Here is a 22010-nt window from a genome sequence, read left to right as displayed (position 1 = left end):
AGTCTGAGTTCATCTACATGCTGCTTCGATGTGTTACCCACTGAATTTTTAAAGTCTGTGCTCAACAGTTTGCTGTCACCACTCACTCACATAGTTAATATGTCACTTCAATCTGGAACATTCCCAAGCACTTTGAAAACTGCGGTTATCAAGCCTCTCCTAAAGAGCAGTCTTAATGCCACAATATTGAACAATTATCGACCGATCTCAAATCTGCCGTTTTTAGGCAAAGTCCTTGAAAAAGTTGTTTACCAACAGCTTATTAACTTCCTCGAAATTAACAACTCCTTTGATGTTTTCCAATCAGGTTTTAGACCCCACCACAGCACTGAGACTGCTCCTATCAAGGTGACAAATGACATCCGCTTGAACACTGATGCAGGCAAAGTCTCAGTCTTGATCCTGTTAGATCTGAGTGCTGCCTTTGACACTGTGGATCATGGAATCCTCTTACAGAGACTAGGGGACTGGGTGGGCATCTCCGGTACGGCACTAAACTGGTTCAAGTCCTATTTAGAAAACAGGTACTTTGTTGAAATTGGAAAATGTATATCAGATAAAATGTCCCTGACCTGTGGGGTGCCCCAGGGGTCAATCCTAGGACCCCTACTGTTCAATCTCTACATGCTGCCGTTAGGCCAGTTAATACGCAGCAATAATGTGTCTTACCACAACTATGCAGACGACACTCAGATCTATGTCTCACTAGCAGCAGGTGAATATGGACCAGTGGATTCACTCTGCCACTGCATCCAACAGATCAGTGTGTGGACGCAAAACAACTTTCTTCTGCTAAACTCAGACAAGACTGAAGTCATCATCTTTGGCCCACAGAAACATAGAGAAAGTGTCAGCAGTCACCTCCAGTCTCTCTCTCTAAAACCTTCAAATCAGGCTAGAAATCTAGGGGTAATAATGGACTCAGACTTGAACTTTAACAGCCACATCAAATCAATAACATCTGCAGCTTTTTACCACCTAAAAAACATTGCAAAAATCAAAGGTATACTGTCAAAGCCAGACTTCGAGAGACTTATCCATGCATTTGTCTCCAGTAGGTTAGACTACTGTAATGGCCTGCTCACTGGCCTCTCCAAACGAGCCTTAACACAGCTGCAGTACATCCAGAACGCTGCTGCTCGGGTCCTGACTAGAACCAGGAAGTATGAGCACATAAGTCCTGTGCTCAGGTCTCTGCACTGGCTTCCTGTAGCTCAAAGAATACACTTTAAAGCAGCTCTGCTTGTGTATAAGTCTCTCCATGGCCTAGGTCTAAAGTATATCTCCGACATGTTAGTGCCATATGAACCATCTCGCAACAGAGCCAATCGGTCTGTGGACAACGCCATTAACCTGGCCCTTCACTTCATCCTCCAGCATCTGGACTCCCCGGGAACCTACGCCAGGATCCTGTTTGTGGACTTCAGCTCTGCATTCAACACCATCCTCCCTGCTCTGCTCAGGACAAGCTCGCTCAGCTCAACGTGCCTGACTCCACCTGCAGGTGGATCACTGACTTCCTGATGGACAGGAGACAGCTCGTGCGGCTGGGGAAGAATGTCTCGGACACTCGGACTATCAGCACAGGATCTCCACAGGGCTGTGTACTTTCTCCCCTGCTCTTCTCCCTGTACGCCAACTGCTGCACCTCCAGCCATGACTCCGTCAAACTGGTTAAGTTTGCGGATGACACCACCCTCATTGGACTCATCTCGGACAGCGATGAGTCTGCCTGCAGGAGGGAGGTGGACCGGCTGGTGTCCTGGTGCAGCAGCAACAACCTGGAACTCAACGCCCAGAAGACAGTGGAGATGATTGTGGACTTCAGGACAGTCACAGCCCCCCTGCCTCCCCTCACCCTGACGGACTCCCCCATCACCACTGTGGACTCTTTCCGCTTCCTGGGCACCTGCAACACCCAGGATCTCAAGTGGGAGCCGACCATCAGCTCCCTCATCAAGAAAGCCCAGCAGAGGATGTTCCACCTGCGGCAGCTGAGGAAACTCAAGCTGCCGGTCCAGATGATGGTGCAGTTTTACACTTCCATCATTGAGTCCATCCTCACCTCCTCCATCACTGTGTGGTTCGCTGGGGCCACTGCCAGGGACAGACAGAGACTGCAGCGCATTGTGCGCTGTGCTGAGAAGGTGATTGGCTGCAGCCTTCCATCTATACAGGACCTGTACGTCTCCAGGACCCGGGGGCGAGCAGGCCGTATAGCAGCTGACACTTCTCACCCTGGACATGGACTATTTGAGCCACTTCCTCTGGCAGGAGGCTACGGTCCATTGGGACCAGAACTTCTCGCCATAAGAACAGTTTCTTCCCCTCTGCTGTTTGTCTCATGAACACTTTATAATATCTGCACTAAACTGGACACTTTATAACACCGGTCACTTTAATAAGCCATGTTTGCACTGTTGTTTTGATGCTGCTGTTGTATATATTTTCTCCCTTTAAGTATTTCATTTGATTTTTTAAGCATATCTTTTTAACTTTGTGCATGCCCTTACTTGTATTTGTATTTATTCAGTGTGTTGCACTTTTTCACCAAAGCAAGTTCCTAGTTTGTGAACTGTGTTCACAGACTATGGCAATAAAAGTCTTCTGATTCTGATTCTAAACATGGGGAATCAGCGTTTAAGTTTTATGCAGCTAAAACTTGGAACAGTCTTCCTGAACATGTGAGACAGGCCTCTACTTTTACAATGTTTAAATCCAGGCTCAAAACAGTTCTGTTTAGCTGTGCATACGACTGAAAGGTTTTTATTCTGCACTCTTCTCTTTTAATGTTAATTTTATGATGATTATTTGTGATTATTTATGTTTTGATTTGTGTAATTTTAATGTCTTTCTTATTCTGTAAAGCACTTTGAATTACCTTGTGTATGAATTGTGCTATACAAATAAACTTGCCTTGCCTTGCCACATATCTACCTAACAATGATTGGTTCCCAGTACGTTCTTGGAAGGTTTTGTTCATTTTAAGTTAGCAAAAGGTTCCCTGAAGGTAGAGGTTATTTTAATAGATCCACAGTACTCTCCCATACTCTCCACGGAGCTGACCCATGCTCTGGGCGCGTCTGTGGCCGTGTCCCAATTCGCCAAATGCACCCTTTGAAGGGTCCCTTCGAAGTACTCTTCAAAGCGTAGTTTGAAGGTTCCGGTCGAGAATCTGCCCTCCTCAGTGTAGCCGCCATCTTGCTGAAATGGGACAGGTCTACACCACGGACCGCACTTCCACCGCTGTCTTTGAGCGTACGATACGTACATTACATACGTTATTTTTAATGATTTATTATTTAATAGAAGAAAAGTCAAGATGTCGTCGTCACAGCCGTTTCTTTCTGTTTAGATTGAATATCAATAGGCAAATATAACGTTTGAGGTGATTTTTTTACTCAATTGTAGCTACTTCATAACTTTAACAAAATATACCTTGTGAAAACGTAATAACAGAGACAGAGGTAACAATATAATTTTTACATTCATAGTCTATAAACCAGAGAACACTGATTATTTGTACATATAGTGGGATATTGCAGTTTAATGGTTCGGTATTTTGGCCAGTGGCTACACCACTTTAATAACAGTAGAGGGCACTGTTTCCCTTCTATGTCGTGCCAGTTCTTTTCATTTGATTATTATAAGGTATTTTCTAGCAGTGCAGCGCTACATCAAGCTAGTGTCTTGATTTACTAACACGAAGGTAAATGACACGTGAACACATGAAGATTTTGTGCACGTCTCAGGACTCTCTTCTGTCCTTTCCTCAGAGTCCGTTGCTTCATTGTTCACATTACCTGTGTAGAACTCATTAAACCCTTCTGACTTTACGTTTCAGTCTCTTGGTTTTTGACGCTTACAATAGAAACGAACATTCTTACATTATTCTTATTGCAATAATAATTTCTCATGATAATAATGTCTCTTATTGTCTAGCAATAACTGCACATTCCTTTATTCCATGTAACTCTCCTCCTTTTTAATCATCAAACACACGGCCTGTACTTATCTTTATTCAGATTTAAAAGTTTCATGTCACACTGTTGTAGATGAGGTAAACCAGTACGAACATTTGAACGTGTATTGCGCAGTGGACTCCATTTTCTTCTCTTTTTTGCGTAGCCGCGGTGCATGATGGGATATAGAAGTGCGTGAAGTGTGCACGGATGCACGCTTCGGTTACGTCCGATCTCCATGGAAACGGTGCAAAGGGAAGGGCAGGTTTTCGGCCGCATTCAGTAGGGTGGGTTGAAATGGGACAGCCCTTGTCGCACCGGAAATTACGTAACTGCCCTTCGAATCGCCCTTCCAATGGTGATTCTAAGGCCAGGTGGGCGAATTGGGACACGGCCTGTATCTCTGTTTTTTACAAACACGCATTGCGTTCTTTCTGTGATATGAGCAAAATGTCCTGTTTTATACTGGTTGGTCTCGCTGTCTGCCAGGGACATACTTCTTTGTCTCTGACTGGATCATGTTTCACAAGTCCTGCTTTATACGTGCTGTGATTGGTTGCTTTTTCAAATGCTTGCGATTGATTGGACGCCTGTAGAAAGCAGGCAGGAGTAAACCCCGTCAGCGCAGGATTCACATGTTTTTTTTTTAATATATAATAATGTTAATATTTAATATTTGTTTCACAGTTTCGTGAACTTTCTGTTGGTTAAATCCACATTGTTTAGCACTGAGAGGCACTGCTGTTGTGATTTAGGGCTATACAGACTCAACTTTTTTTTTTGTATGAAAAGTGCTATATAAATAAAGTTTGATTTGATTTGATTTGAACTAAATAAACTTAAAATTACATGTAATTTAATTGAGATGAGAGCGTGTACACTATTATTAATAATGCAGATTTGTGTTGAGGCCACAGTGTTTCATGAGCCCACAAGTTTCATATTTGTCCTGGAGGAGGGCCTCCTCCTGTTTGTTTCTATGTAGGTGTTGTTTCTTTGGCCATACTATTCCACAGTGTGGCATAAGACAAAAGTTTTCAGAGGAAATAAAAGCAGATTTTCCGTGTTGGTGCAGTTTTATTTTCTAAACCTGCAGGTGTGTTCATCCCGTGTTGATGTCGTGTTGGTTCCAATTTTCAGGCACAGTTTAAAAAAAGTGTGTCCGTGTACCATCTTTCTGTGTAAATATCTCATGTTACAATATGAAAACCTGCGGCTTATATTCAGGTGCGGCTAATATATGGACAAAATAGATTTTCTTTTCAAATTTAGCTGGTGCGGCTTATATTGAGGTGCGCTCTATAGTCCGAAATTTACGGTATTTATGTTTTGATTTATGATTTATATATCTCAAAACTTTGTTTGTCACATAATATACAGTTGAAACCAGAAGTACAATATAAATAAGACACATATGCCTTACAGGAAATCAGACTTCAGAAACTTTTCCTGTTTTATGTCAGTTAGGCATTTAGCAGTTATTTGTATTTGCTAAATTAAATTAAATAGAGCATTAGACAATTTTTCATTACTTTCAAAGTCAGAAGTTTACGTACAGTAAGATTCCTATGCCTTTAAACAATTTGGGAAAACCTAGATGATGATGTCATGTCTTCTGAAGCTTCTGATTGGTTTATTCACAACATTTGATTTAATTAGAGACTCACCTGTATTTGAAGCACACATGAAACACGCTGCTTCTTTGTGTAACATCATGGGAAAGTTAAAAGAAATCAGCCAAGATATCAGGAAGAGAATTGTGGACTTGCACAAATCTGGTTTCCAGATGCCTGAAGGTGCCACACTCATCTGTTCAAACAATTATACACAGGTATAAACACCATGAGAATGTCCAGCCATCACACCGCTCAGGAAGGAGACGAGTTCTGTGTCCCAGAGATGAACGTGCTTTGGTCAGAAATATGCATATCAACCCAAGAACAAAAGCAAAAAACTTTGGAAATGACACGCTTACCAGCTTCAGCAGCATCTTCACAAAGTGAAACGAGTAGCCAAAGCAAGTTTATTTGTATAGGACAATTCGTACACAAGGTAATTCAAAGAGCTTTACTGAATAAGAAAAACATTAAAATTACAATACAACAAATCAAATCATAAAAATCACAAATAATCATAAAATTTACATTAAAGGAAAAAACTGCAGAATAAAAACCTTTCAGTTGTATGCACAGCTAAACAGAACCATTTTAAGCCTGGATTTAAACTGTCAAAGCAGTCAAAGTAGAGGCCTGTCTCACATGTTCAGAAAGATTGTTCCAGGTTTTAGCTGCATTAAACTGAGATGGTTCATATGGCAATAACATATCAGAGATATACTTTGATGCTAGGCCATGGAGAGACATCAAGAGTCTCCTGCCTTTCTTTACAACTCTACCTGTTACTAGGACTTGTTAGGACAACTGAGGTCGTTGAGGTTGTTAATTAGAGCAGAAGAGAACAAACTGTCAGATCTGTGCAGTGAATGTGCAGTAGTTTTCTAGTTTGATCAGTGAATATTGCGGCATTAAAATGTTCACTGTGAAAAGCCTGCCTATAGAGGTTTAGCGCTGGAGTCTCCAAAGTTAATGAAAAATGTCACTGAAAGAAAATATAGTAGATGGTTGTTTATTCAGCCTATTTTTAGACATTACATTTTATAAGATCACTTAAAGTCACAAACCATGTCACTTTTACACCTTTACAGAATGCTCTCCATTCAACTGTGAAAGTACGTTCAAACATTAAATTTCACTCTTGGAGAGATCTTACAGGTGTCAGTGCACTAGACTGCCATTTAAGAAAACAGCAGAAAAAAACATTCAGCTACCCAAGTTGCAAAATCCTCAAAACACATATTAAGTTCCCCAGGGAGAGACATTACAGCTTTTCAAGATGTGAGAGAACATTTTCAAGAGCTATCTAATTTAACGTCTAATTTAATATTGTATAGTATATTGTATTGTAAGGTGACCTTGAGTGCCCAGAAAGACGCCCTATAAATAAAATGTATTATTATTATTAACATGTGGTGAAAAAAATCTGCTCTTTATTTTGTAAAGCATATTGTACAAGTATGCATACAGAAGAAAACAATGATTATCCTAAAACAAATGAGAACCTAGAGCTAAACCAAAACATGAACGCCCTTCGAGACAACTGTTGTTGTGATTTTGGGCATTACAAAAATAAATGAATTGAATTGAATTGAAATTAAATTAATGTGATGGTATGATATTCTAAGAGCCTGTAGTTTACAATAGTAAAGGCAATGGAAACGTTTAAGTTGGGGTTATGGTGAATACCTGTTGAGGTACCCACAGGAAACAAAAATGTCAAAAATACTGTCTCCGTTAGCACACATGAATCACTTTTTTCCACCTTCCACAGTATATAAAGGCTATACACTCTGTGAATAGCCTCTGTAGACTTCATTATAGACAGCCATAATATTAAGTGAGTGGAATTGATGGAATCATAGATTCCTCTGTAATTGGTTGATGAAAATTGTAGTTTTAATGAAAGATTCATATGCCCTACATTATGAAAAAATATACCATAGGCAACCAAAATAAAATTGAAGAATGACACACACGTCAAATAGGTTATAGTCAAATCAACTTTCAGCACATTTATCGGACTAGCAGCCTCCAGAGCATTCTGTCTGAACTGTAATGCTGTGACATTTACCGTAAGTTTGACACATACATAAAACAAGTAGTATCTGGTACATTATAACTTTACACTCTGACTCATAAGTTGTCAATAAAAAGCTTAATAAGGTTATAAATAGACACCAAGGCAAGAAGTAGAAGGTACAACGTATTTATGTTACCTAATACAGATTATTGATTAAAAATATCTTACTATTAAGAGATAAATGTGGGTTTCTATTTCACTTAAATGATTTATAGTAGATGAGAAGCATCGCTTTAGTGCAACTTTTCAGTTCTGCTGTAAATTTAATCATTTCGCTATGTTAACTATATGATGTGTCTCAGAAAAAAAATCTTGTGCACTTTCATGAACGATCACATTTCACAGATTATTAACATATTTTTGTAGAACACTGACCATCTTTAAAAGAAAAAGCTGCTCACTTAACAGGCTTACCAGTCATCCTCTTCAGACATACACTGCGCTCCTGGCCTGGTACAGGCTGAATTTCTATTAGAGTTCAACACCTTTACTCTTGACTCTGATCCACTGCAGTTCATAGTTTCAGAAACATGCAGGTGACTTTGACTACTTGTCCACTCTTCAGCAGAACATTTTCCTTGAGTCTGTGATATACTGTTCTGGACCTGTTTTGTGGTGACGTCCTCTTCACTGATTGGGACTGGCCAAGGATTCATCTGAAAGAAGATAATGCCAGATTTAGAAAGTTAAAATGTAATGTTTTGGCAATTCTGTCAAGAAATTCAGTTGTTGAATAGTTTAGGTATACTTGCTTTTTTATCACAACAATACAATTAAAGTCCACATTACAGTTAAAATGTGAGACGTGACATCTGAGCCAAGTAAATGGTGCATTGTGATATGAATTATCCGTTAAGTTTTTACGCCAAATTGCATGAAATTCTAATAGCAAAAGAAAAAAAACAATTTCTGTTAACTGGACAAAAGCGTGTCGCTGCTCATCCAAGCGGCAGTTCTGGTCAGACTGCTTAACTGACTTAACTAATAAGCAGTAATTATAAACAAATAGGTGTGTCAGTTAAGTGTGTTGAGTGGCGAAATGTCTTCACTCTAAAAGTAAAATTAAAATAAAAAAAATAAAAATACATTTTTCTTTTACTATGGCTCACACCTAGATGACTGAGGGATTACTCGAACATGAAATTCTAATCAAAATAATTTTTTTTTCAATTTTTTGTTCTAAAGAAGGTAATTATCAATGTTGTGGCCATTTCGAGCAAAACAAGATATATTGTATCTTTTGAATAGTGAAGCATCCCTGAAATTGCACCAGGGCACAGAAAGCTGAAACCCAATCAATACTGTCCACTTTCTTTATATTATTCACATTCATCCACTGTGTTGCAGCAACCATTTATTCACACTTTCAAACACACAACAAATACAGCGGAATACATTCTTGGTTGAGTCAGTGACGGAACTGAGAGCTTCATGGCCCTGCCATTGCAAGCTCATGAAGTTGACGCTATGCAGATCAGAAGATCCCTTTTTCACACACATACGATACACACTATAAAAACTGTAAACGCACACTTCTCAGGGCTCTCTCTCTCTGTCCTATCCTCAGGGCTCGTCCGTAGCCACTATTCACTTTTGCCTAGCTGCGCTATCAGTTTTCCCTATATGAGACTCAATAAATCGTTCTGACTTTACATTTCAGATTCATGGTCCTCTTTGACACTTGCACAAGAAATGAACATCTGTACAAATGCCACTGCCACACAAGGGGGTGATTTAAATGATTACAATAATTTCTTCAGGTTAAGGTTAGGTTTTCTTTGTTTAAATAATTTTATGCTTTCACTCACCGATGCGCCATGGCTGTATCTTCTCTGACAAAGTATAGCAACAGAAAATGCCAACAGCAAATTCAGAATAAAAGACAGCCCCAATATGGTATACACAACAGTGTCTGTGACCACTGAAACACAACATGTTCTCATTAATAAGAACAAATGTTTGTGAAAACAAAATTAGTAAGAAAAGTGAAATACCTTTGTCTGTTGGATCATTGACCATACTACGTCTATGGACATCTTAGAGGAATACAGCAAAACACATTTTTAATAGAGAGACAAAGATGCATACAAAGACTGTAATGTGCCTTTGATTCTGCATGGTTAGTATTACAAATACCAGCCGTAGCAGCAGAAGCGTGGCTTAACTAGTAAGCAGTAGTAAATGTAACACAGTGGCATTAGTTAGGGGTGGCTGGGAGTGTATGTAGTGTAGCAGCAATGTAGTAGGACAAGTTCTATAGTTATAATGGTTTATGTTTTACTACAGGGACTAAACTAGTTTTAATCTAAAATTGCATTCTTTGTACCACACTAGTGGTAGTAACCACAAGTAATTTTTTTCATATCATACATTCATATATTGGACAAGTTCTCAGTAGCCAGTATAAACATGCTGTGTTTGTCATGAATATTATTAATCACTGTTGCCAAAATAAAAAGAGACTTGCCAAGAATCATCTAGTAACAAAGAGACTGTTTACTCAAAGTTAGTATTACCCCATCCAAAATATGGGTAGGAGTATGTGGAGGATACAGACAACTGGACGCCTTTCTATTAGTGAAACTGGTCTCAGCTGAGCAATTTCCTATACTCTAAACAAACGTTTCTATTTAGATGTCACCCTGCTACTTGCGTTTCTCTCTAGAGGCAGTCTAGTAGCCAATAATTCCTGTGTATAGCTGCAAGATATATTGCAATCATAATCAAAATCGCAACTTGAATGGTTATCTTTAGAAATGTGCAATAATGCATTATATCCACTGCAAAAACAAATGATCCTATTCCAATTTTTCACTGTTCAAGATTATTATATCAATTTGCTGTTTAAAATATGGAATCTGAAAATATTATTTTTTAGGGGTCCATAATCCTGTGTAGCCGGTCTTTCCAATTATGAGGAACAATTTCTTTTTTGTTCTTGTTCCATAAAATTTGAGCTGTTGAGGGTCAAATAACTAACTTTTATTATAGTCTAACTAATTGTTGAAGTGTTTCATTCTGCTGTTTATTTATTGGTGCTTGTATTTTTAAAGATTGTACATTTTACTTATAGAAAGGGGTTTGGGGCACATCCTGCTGTAGTTATTATCCGTGGCATAAAGTGGTTTCAATATTATTTTTTATATTTTCTCTAGCAAGATATTACACTTCAAAATGTTTTATTTTGACAGGTCTAGTTATGCTTACTTCCTTCAGATGATAGAGACCTTGTGGTTGTTGTGGTGGGGCTGGTGGACGATGCTGTCACAGTGGGAGGACAGGTCCTGGTAGCTGTTGATTTGATTGTTGTCGTTTTTAGTTTTGCTGTTGTTTGCGGTTGTTCTGTTGTCGGTAAGGTTGTTGTTGATGTGGTTGTTGGTAATGTTGTTGGTATTGTTGTTGCAGTAATCATACCTAAAATTACACACATCTTAATTGGTAGCATAGACAAAGGTCTAACACAACACTGCTTATGCCCCATTTACATTATTATTATTATCTATGAAAATCTGTTTCTTGACTGCTGCTCCTTGCCATTGTATTTATGTCGTGGTAAAACATCATGCATGTTGGGTGATTTTTAACAGCTCACAGAAACATTAGTCAAAGATTGTGATGAGTGAAATAAAGTGGTAGGCTTACTTACCAAATTTCGAATATAACTTGATAACAACCTCTAAAAGAGCAAACAGAAAAGGAGTAAAGTTACAAGATTTCAACAGGGGATACATCTAGTTAGATCCAAATCAAATGCATAATACAAATATGTTAAGTACCTCTTCTCAAAAGTCTTTGATTTACCTTTGACAAGTGGGAGTTTCTGTGCATATACTGTATATAGTGTCATAGTAGTGGCGAATTTTAACTGATCAATGTGAATTCATATGGATGCTATGTCTTGTGCTATCCATTCTGCTACTGCCTGTTCATTTTACTCACTTTGCCCACAATCAACTAGTAGAGTATTATATATTCCAATTGTAATGACAATGGTATACTTACCATGTGAACAAACTGTAAAAAGATAAAATAAACTTGGTTATACCATATAAATTTACACAGTTGTGTGACTTATAATTTTGTATTTACCACCAATGGTTTTGTTAAATGCTGTGGCGACCAAGCACATAAAGTCGAAAAAGGACACATGTCCAAAAAACTCCATTCCACAGCTTGAATCCTCTTTTAGATTCTGTGGATACAAAAACAAAAGTAAACATTGAACAATGCACTATAGACTCTTTTAAAGAGGTATTTCTTGTGCTTACCAGTAAGTAATTTTTGCACACAAGTTTCTAAGATCCTAATAAAGTGCATGCACAGAGCTTCTGCTTCAGCAGGTATAGCAGATTAACATTCTTCTCATCTACATCTCGGCTCAGTGCCACTGGCTACTGCTTTCAGGGCTAACAGTGTCAATTGTAATCGCAACTGTATGGATTATCACAGGCACTTCTTATTTTAGCCATACTCCTATAGATGGGGTGCTTCCACACTGCCTACCAGCTAAGATAGTCCTGATCAAATCTAAGAACAAGATCACAGAGATGGGTCCCTTAGCACTGCACTGTTCACTTCTCCTGCGGAGTTACCCATGTGGCATTGAAGGATGGGTCAAATGTAGAGGACAAATTTCCCTAGGGGAACAATAACATGTACCTTAACCTTAAATTATTCGCTTATCACCCCAAGAATTTCCATTACACAATGAGAGAGACTTCAGTGTTGCAATTCCATTACATGTTGTATGCCCATGTTATAGGGAGGACAAATGCTCCCTATAACATGGGCATACAACATGCTGACTTTACATTTCAGATTCATGGTCTTTACATATGTCTCACAAAGACATGGGATCCCAAATGCTCACAAGGGCTCGCAAGTCACTACATCGTGAGCATTACAAACACCCCTAAAGCAGACAGTAAAGCATTCTATTGGTGTGTGATATTTTAATCAAACATACATTTTGACCAATGCAGTGACGTAACAGATGACGCAGGGGTCTGTTTTTTTCCTCTTTTTTTAAAGTGCAAATCATCATTTCCTGTAAAGGAACAAAAAGTCACAAGTCATCAAACACCAGACCTAAATGGACTGAATGGGGCTTTAACTATACTTTCACAACCACAACAGGTTTACCTTTAAATTTGAAGCATCTACAAGTGGAATTGTTTGTGTAAAGTTTTCCAATTTTATATCAGAAACCTTCGGAAATCAGAGATGAAATGTTAGAAATGTTATAATAACATATTTATAAACAGAATACATATCAACTATACAACAAGACTTACAAAGGCATCGATAGATTTAAAGTAGTCGTCACAACCAGCCTTGGTCAGGTGAATTCTGCACAAAAACAACTGGACGACAAAGATGAATAAATCTCAGTTTGATGAATCATGCTTAAACATTACCTATTGGCTTATTTCTCAAAAGGAGGTACTAGGATCTCATAGTGTACTTGGAAGGGTTGTAGGGTTTGGGGGCAAAATTAATGGAATTAATAAAAGCATACAATATGTGAATAATGATGTCATAATATAAACTACTATTAAATTAATTATTTAAATTGCTTTTCAGTCATTTCATTCCTCATTCAAGGACAAAATATTTAACCCTGGTATTAGTTTATAAAAATGAAAATCAATGCACTCCTCTCTGCTGATTTAAATAACATATTGAGTACAGTTTATCTCCTAATCATTTGGAAGTTCAAACCTCAACTAGAAATGGGAAGATTTATTGCCACGAAGTTGTGCACAAATGAATGATGAAGTTTTATCTTTACATTTGACTTTAAAGGGCCATATTATGCTATGTTCTGCTCATGCTTGTGTTTTCTGATCAAAAACAGACCTGGAGTTGTGTTTTGTTTCATTCACACATGTTTAACACACAAACGCTGCATATTTAGATTTTTCTCTCAAACTGAAAACACTCTGTTCCACCTTGTGATGTCATGTGGTAATACAGGAAGTGCTCTACTTGTTTTTAAACTCCATACACCTTCACTAGAATCATTTGGATGATTTCAGCCCTGGTATTGTCAATCACAACTGAACAAAAAGTAAACGGAGCAGTTAACTTCAAAACTACAACTTGATGACATCATAAGGTGAAGCAGAGCATTTTGAGCTTTGGAGATGTAGAACTCTAATAATACAGGTTTACTAAAACATGTGTGAATGAATATGTGGTATCTGGCCTGCCATCTGTTATCAGGTCCATGTGCTCCTTCCTATCTTTTGTAAGGGTCAAGGCACAGAGGTGACAAAGGTCATAGGCTCACACTGAGAGGTATGGGTGTAATATATGGGAATTGCTAAGACAACTCCAGGTCTGTTTGAGGAGGTAACAGCCTTCTAATGTAAAGGAAATAAAAAATATTGTGCAATTATATTATATTTTAGAATATCACTTGGTCTTGTAACTAAAATTGATTTGGTTTGGTAGTTAAAGACAGTGTTACGAAACCCTTCTTAGTAAAAGAAAAAAAAAAAAAAATCTAATCTGTCAACTGGACAAAAAGTTGTTGGAGTGGGTCTTCAGTTTAGACTGCTGGGGGACCTAACTAACAAGCAGAAACTGTAAACAAATGGTATGTATTAGTGTGTTGAGCGGCGAAATGTCTTCACTCTAGAACTTTTGTCCAGTTGACAAAATTGAATTTTTCTTTTACTATGGATCATACCTGGATGGCTGAGGGATTACAAAGACATCTTCACTTTTGCTTGTGAATCTTGATAAGATGGTGCAAATGTATTTGAATATAGATGCAATCAGATCAATCATTTGGCTTTTAGGCCTCTCTCCTTGTATTGTTTTCACACCCGATGTTATATCCTGAGATAAACCAGCTCATGAATGCCACTTGACGCTTGTCTGGCCACAGCTCAATAGGAGACTAACTTTGAAATGTATGTCCTCTGTTCATCTCAGAGCATATAAACTGACTTTGAAAAAAATTCAACATTGCTTCAGTATTCATTGGTGCCTACAAATGAGTCTTTTTCCACAACACTAACATGGCTCAAAGCTCACAAGACTCAAGTTTTTATATTGTTTTTTCCATGGGAGGAAGTATACAACCAAAGAAAAATGTTTATCTTTCATCAATTGAACTCCAAAAAAATCTTGTCACAGCCAAAGGAAGTCACTTACACACAGAAACTGCAGGGTCTTGTTCCTCCATGAGACCATGCTGCTACTAACATCCACACCAAGTCTGCAGCCACAAAGAACACAGAAAAGCATTTATTATTATGTAAATGACTGGGGAAAAAGAGAGAGACATTGCTACAAATATCAGTAAACAATAATATTGAAACTACTTTAAGCCATAGTAACCCAAACACATGATAAGCTCAATCACTTTTTAAAATGTACTGTAAAAAACATGAGCTAAAATAAGCAAATAGCAAAAATGTTAACCTAGCAGTTAGCTAATATCTGTGACCTTGCAACACAAACAAGACATACAGGCCTTTATTTTAATCTAGAGGGCTGTCTTTAAAGGTAATAATTCTTGAAATATAATTAAAATCTTTTAGCAGGTTAAGAGTTAGACTTGAAGCCTCAGAGAAGGCAAGGATCAGTTTTAATGCAGTGCTGACCATTTGTCTTTTAAAAACACTGCTGTAACATCTGCAAATTGGAATCATCCTAAATTATTTTTCCAAAATTCGAATGCCTTGGAAATTTGGATAATTCACTAATGACAACATAAGCATCTGGGTGGTCAAAATAAATAATGAGCTGAGTCGCAAGGCAAAGCTCTCGATTTACCGGTCAATCTACGTTCCTACCCTCACCTATGGTCATGAGCTCTGAGTAATGACCGAAAGGACGAGATTGCGGATACAAGCGGCCGAAATGGGTTTCTTCCGTAGTGTGGCCAGGCGTGGCCTTAGGGATAGGGTGAGGAGCTCGGTCACACAGGAGGAGCTCGGAGTAGAGCCGCTGCTCCTACACGTCGAGAGGAGCCAGCTGAGGTGGCTCGGGCATCTGCTCAGGATGCCTCCTGGACGCTTACTTAGGGAGGTGTTCTGGGCATGTCCCACCGGGAGGAGGCCCCGGGGAAGACCCAGGACATGCTGGAGGATGGATGGATAATAAAGCCATGCTCAAGCGAGTAAAACGCTTTATAAAAATCTAAGAATAATACTAAACTTTCATTTTCTATAAATTGTCTGTAGTCCAGCATATCAAGGATCAGTCTAGTGTGAAAATGTATATTCCTATCCTTTATAAAAGTAGATTGACACTCACTAATAATGTCTGCCAACCCAGTGCTTAAACGATAATGTGTAGTCTGTACATTAAAGGGTTATTGGTCGCCAATTTTCAATAGAAAGAGGATCTCTGTTTGCTATAGGAATCAGGGTAATGAGATCAAGCTTCGTGGTGGGAGAGAGTTTACCGTTTGCAATAATTTCACTAAGGGCTTCGAATAAGAGTTGGTGGATTTCATTCCAAAAAATATATAAAATTCAACAGTTAAACCATCTAAACCAGGTTGCCTTTCGCCATTTGACTGCTTTATCCCAGTCTCCTATAATTAATTACTTTAACTTCTATATTAGTTACTTTTAAAGTCATCATTCATTTTTTCAATTAAAAAAAAAAAGCAATAAGGGAAAAAGGACTTACAGTTTTCTTCTGCGTAACTATATAATTTACTATAAAAATTGTGTATTGCCTTATTAATTTCATTTAGATCATCTTTTATTACACCATTAATGTTTAATTTGGAAATTCTCTTTTTAGATTGTCCATGTTTCTCACGACTAAAAACATATGAAGAATTCTTCTCTTCTTCTCACCCTCCTAAATCCATCAAGCTCAAGAACGAACAAAGGCGTCCAGAGCTTTTAAGGGTGTCAAATTGGACTCCTTCTGCGTTAGAGTGCACTGCTTTGGAACATAAGTTCTTAATAGAGGTAACAATATCATTTTGTTGGGCTTTTTTGTTGAACAGAGAGCAATTGTAATTGCTCTTTCTTTAGCTTTGAATTTGAATCATTCCCATTTGTTTAGAGGTCCAGAGTCTATAGAAGTTATTTCAGCAACAAAATTCTTAATTTCAATACAGAAGTTTTTGTTAGGCAAAAGATTACTATATATAACAAAAAATAAAGTCTCAGCTAATATATATATATATATATATATATATATATTATATATATATATATATATATATATATATATATATATATTATATATATATATATATATATATATATATATATATATATATATATATATATATATATATATATATATATATATATATATATATATATATATATATATATATATATATATATATATACTCTCCTCCATCACTGTGTTGTTCGCTGGGGCCACTGCCAGGGACAGACAGAGACTGCAGCGCATTGTGTGCTCTGCTGAGAAGGTGATTGGCTGCAGCCTTCCATCTATACAGGACCTGTACATCTCCAGGACTCGGGGGCGAGCAGGCCGTATAGCAGCTGACACCTCTCACCCTGGACATGGACTATTTGAGCCACTTCCTCTGGCAGGAGGCTACGGTCCATTGGGACCAGAACCTCTCGCCATAAGAACAGTTTCTTCCCCTCTGCCGTTTGTCTCATGAACACTTTATAATATCTGCACTAAACTAGACACTTAATAACACCGGTCACTTTAATAAGCCACTTTGCACTGTTGTTCTGATGCTGCTATTGTACATATTTTCTCCCTTTAAGTATTTCATTTGATTTTTTTAAGCATATCTTTTTAACTTTGTGCATGCCCTTATTTGTATTTGTATTTATTCAGTGTGTTTATGCTGCACTTTTTCACCGAAGCAAGTTCCTAGTTTGTGAACTGTGTTCACAGACTATGGCAATAAAAGTCTTCTGATATATATATATATATATATATATATATATATATATATATATATATATATATATATATATATATATATATATATATATATATATATATATATATATAAAAGTAGGGTATAAAATAGGATACAAAAATAGGATATATGTGTGTGTATATAAACACACACACACACACACACACACACACACACATATATATATATATATATATATATATATATATATATATATATATATATATATATATATATATATATATATATCCTCCTGAGACCCAAGCTTTAATCAAATAAAATAATAAAAAAATAAGTAAATAAAATTAAAAAAAACAAATAAAAATACAAAAAATAATAATAAAAACAAATAAAAATAAAATAATTAAATACAAAAATAAAATAAACAAAATAAATAAATATTCTAAACTCTTAGAAATATTCAAAATTGAACATATTCTTGTAGCTGTTCTTGTAAAAATTTGCACTGTGGCCTAAACAACCCAAAATGTGTTGTCCACAGATGAGGACACCAGGTCTCAGGAGGATATATATATATATGATTATCCTCAGAAATATTTGCCTGGGATCCAGAATACACACTTTTTCAATACTTCAGTAGAGAGAGATATCATTCTGGATTTGCTAAGCAGAACAGACGATACTAAAATGTGCATGCACTCTGCTTTTTTAATATACAATATAGCCTAAATGTTATTAAGAATATCTCCAAAACAAAAATAATATAATAAAGCAATATTATATTTTTCACACTAGGCTATATTTCCCACCTGTGCTTGTAGGTGAGAGCTTTTCCATGTTCATTCTCCAAATCTTTCAGATAGTTTTCTCTCTTTTTACATGTTTTTTTTTTCATGTTTGTATTGCCTCAGGTAACAAAATAATCCACCTATTATTCTAAATCTTATTCTGATCATTAAAGAGAAATTTAGGTGAGACAACCAAACCAGACTTTGATGTCATGCCCCGTGGGGTTGGGTTCATATTAATTCTTCCTTGGTTTAATTTTTCAATTTTAGATTTAATTTCCATCCAACAATGCAATACATTTCCTGGTTGGGGTAATTTAAATGGCAAGAAAAACACAAATCACAATAAAAAACATACATTTCAAGATCTTATTGCCATTTGTAAAACAATAACTTTTGAACAGAATAGCATGCGGGGGTTAGTAAAGTGATTATTTTGTTAGCTGAGACTTTATTTTTTGTTATTTATTTGTTATTTTGTTATTTATTTATTTGTTTCAGACATTTCTGTCTTAAGTCCACAAAAGCAAATCAAAGTACACAAAGTCTGAAAAAGGAATAGGTAGAAGCCTAAGCTTATGATGCCTACACCTTTTGTACTAAACATAAAGAGCTGCTATGTTCAACAGTATGTACAATATGAACAAAAAAAAGAACAAGTAAGAAATTCAGCATTCAGCATATGAGTTTATGATTTTCTTTTTGTACAAACTTTTAAAACGGCTCAAGGTTCTGCAGTCTTTAACATCGTCCTCTAACCTGTTTCAAACATTTACTCCAACAGTTGAAATGCAGTGCTGTTTTACATTTGTTCTGACACTTGGTTTTTTAAATACATCATGTCCTCTAAGATTATAAGCACAATCTCGATTTTTAAACAGATCTTGGATATGAAATCGTAACTGTTTATTCTTAATTTTATACATAAATTGTGCAGTTCTATAATCTACCAGGTACTTGAATTTCATTGTATTTTTTTGGATAAAGAGTTAATTTGTTCACAATTCGCATTGCTCGTTTTTGGACAATTGCAATAGGAATGATGTTTGTTTGGTATGTATTTCCCCACACCTCCACACAGTAGGTCATGTAGGGAAATATCAACGAAATATACAAAATGAACAATGTTTTTTCATTCAAACATTCTTTTACTTTGGATATAATTGCTAAAGATTTGCATAATTTTGTCTTTATGAATTGTATGTGGCTTTTCCAACTTAGGTTATTTTGGATTATTATTCCTAGAAATTTAATTTGATTTAATTGCTCTATTTCTGTATTATGAATAATAAGATTCCTGTTCACATTTATTCGGCGATTTGTAAATACTATGAATTTAGTTTTCTTTAGATTTAAAGTTAATTTGTTTGAGTCAAACCAGCTTTTCAGCAATTTTAGTTCTTTTTCTAGCTCCTCAATTACTGTTTCTAAATCATTGCCACAGTGTATTATATTTGTATCGTCAGCAAATAATATAAGATGCAAAGCTTTTGACACCAAACATATATCATTAATATAAAGGATAAAGAGCAAGGGGCTCAACACTGACCCCTGGGGGAGGCCACAGGTCACTGTTTGAAGCTCTGAGTCCACTCCGTTTATATGGACATATAAACGTTTTAAACTGTTTATTATCTATTGCATTAGATATGTTTTCGACTAGATCTATTAATGCCAAGGTAGTGGTTCTATTTGGTCTGAAGCCATATTGTTGTTCACACAGTATATTACGTTTTTCGAGGTAATTAAATAGTCTTTTATGGAATAATTTCTCCAGAATTTTTGCAAAATGAGACAATAGAGAAATAGGTCTATAGTTTGTAAGGTCATGTTGATCGCCAGACTTGTAAATAGGGATAACCTTTGCTGTTTTCATTCCTTCTGGGAATACACCCAACTGCAAAGATAAATTAAAAATATAGGTGACTGGTTTAACTATATATTCAATTGTTTCTTTCAGCACACACATGTCCAGTCCATTCCAGTCTAATGAGTTTTTGTTCTTGCTTTGTTTGACAATTGTACATATTTCACTTTCATCTGTTCCTTGTAAGAATATTGTTTTATCCTGCTTAGCAATTCTACTGATTATATCATTCTCTTGGTTGGATTCCGGAATCTCTTTTGCCAATTTAGAACCAATGTTACTAAAGTAATTATTAAATTCATTTGCAATTTCCTTGGGCTGACTGAGGAGATGTCCGTCATTTGTCAAGATGTGAGTAGGAAAGTTAACATTCCGTTTGCCCTTTTTAATTAATTTATTTAAGACATTCCACATATTTTTAATATCATTTTTGTTTTTTTCCTAAATTGAACAATAGTATTCTTTTTTCCTTAATCTCATAATACTTATTAATTTATTCTTGTATGTTTTATAGGAAACCTCTGCCTCATTTGTTCGTTTTTAAAAAAAAGTCTTTATACAGTTCCTTTTTTTTCTTGCATGCTTTTTGAATACCTTTGGTCATCCAAGGCTTCCCAACAAATTTGTTAGAAGTCGCTTTACTAACTAAAGGACTTTAAGCTTCTTAGCTCCATTGAAATTGAATATTTAAGATACAATACTTTGGAATAAAGCTGGTGTGTGTAAAAGTCTGACAACCAACCCCAAATGGACTTTTTTTTCTTGCACCTTGGCTTACTCCTATATTTTATAGCCTATTTAACAAAAAACCTCCCCCTTCATAATGGCAGCATTAACCATGTCTATTTTTGAAAACATTACCTCATAGTTTGGCACTATGGCCACCAAAATAATTGAACCAATTATCATTGGCATTTTTCACTTATAAACTGTATGGGATATACAGTAGCAAGAAAAATAATACATAAGTGCATAAAACTGATATTCAGACTGATAAAGACAGATATGTGCAGTGGGCTTATCCAAAAGTGTGGTCCTGGGCAGTAAACAATTACAAATCCTGTATCTATGTATACTATAGCCTGTACTGTGAGGTGAACAAAGGAGTAGGGCGCTCCTGTTGTTGACGTCCTGCGCAGTGCACGGGCTGGGTGTTCAATACTGGGGCACAGCTGGTTTACACTGGGGTCCCAGTAAAAAGGGTCTAGTGACGTCCCTGGTTTAATCATTTTGGTAGCTTTGGTGCCAAATAATGAGGTAAAACTTAAATATTTTGATATTTATTCGGTCGTCCATATAGATGAGAGCCACTATAATGTATTTTGAACAAAATCTGACAAAAGAAAATGACAGTATAGGAAACAGCAGACAGTTGCACAGAAGCATTTGAAACACTGCACAAAAGCATTTGCTCTTTGGAAAGAAGCAAACAGAAAAAAAGACCAATTTTGTGGTTTGGTCAGAATTTTTTTTTTCAAAGAAACTTAGAAAAACAGTAATTAGATAATCTTTTAACCTTAAATGTTGATGCTAACATTCCTTCTAAATTGGTGCGTGACTGGGTGTTTTCTAGTCTTTCTCAGGAGCACGTTTCAGCGCATGCTTTTCCTCTCTCTGATTCCACACTGTCCTTAACGACCCCCTGGACAGTGGTGGTCCGGGTGTGCCTTCTCTCAACACACAACGTGCGCTCAAGTCAAATGCGTTAAACAAACCAACCTTGCCGAGCTGCTGCAGGCCGTTTCCTCCCCGTTGCTTCTTCGAGACCGCACACATTCTCCTTCTGACAGTTTTACTTTCGCTTTCAACCTTTGTGTACTTAGCACCGACTCCCCCTCCTGGTT

The 22010-nt window shown here is 36.7% G+C and overlaps 1 protein-coding gene across 1 annotated transcript; it reads right to left on the bottom strand.

Annotated features, from left to right (window-relative positions):
• Positions 1-6129: 6129 nt before the first annotated feature.
• Positions 6130-14861, bottom strand: LOC117375480 (probable transcription-associated protein 1). The gene is made up of 9 exons (XM_033971788.2): positions 14823-14861; positions 12251-12295; positions 11748-11850; positions 11661-11672; positions 11305-11334; positions 10866-11072; positions 9653-9694; positions 9467-9579; positions 6130-8314 (listed from the first exon to the last, which is right to left on the bottom strand). The coding sequence occupies exons 1-9, from the start codon at positions 14859-14861 to the stop codon at positions 8069-8071; spliced, it is 837 nt and encodes a 278-aa protein (XP_033827679.2). The 3' UTR covers positions 6130-8068.
• Positions 14862-22010: the final 7149 nt, after the last annotated feature.

This window comes from Periophthalmus magnuspinnatus, chromosome 8, assembly GCF_009829125.3.
Source record: "Periophthalmus magnuspinnatus isolate fPerMag1 chromosome 8, fPerMag1.2.pri, whole genome shotgun sequence".
Taxonomy (NCBI): Eukaryota; Metazoa; Chordata; class Actinopteri; order Gobiiformes; family Gobiidae; genus Periophthalmus; species Periophthalmus magnuspinnatus.
This window is presented reverse-complemented; position numbering and strand designations above follow the sequence as displayed.

Bases quoted from the DNA above. Each gene is read 5' to 3' on its own strand.
- LOC117375480 (XM_033971788.2), bottom strand. From the start codon at position 14,861: ATGGTCTCATGGAGGAACAAGACCCTGCAGTTTCTGTGT. The intron at 12,296-14,822 runs GTAAGTGACTTC...TTGTTCCCCTAG, and splicing joins AGACCCTGCAGTTTCTGTGT to GGAAATTTGTCCTCTACATT. The intron at 9,580-9,652 runs GTATTTCACTTT...GTTGTGTTTCAG, and splicing joins CAATGATCCAACAGACAAAG to TGGTCACAGACACTGTTGTG.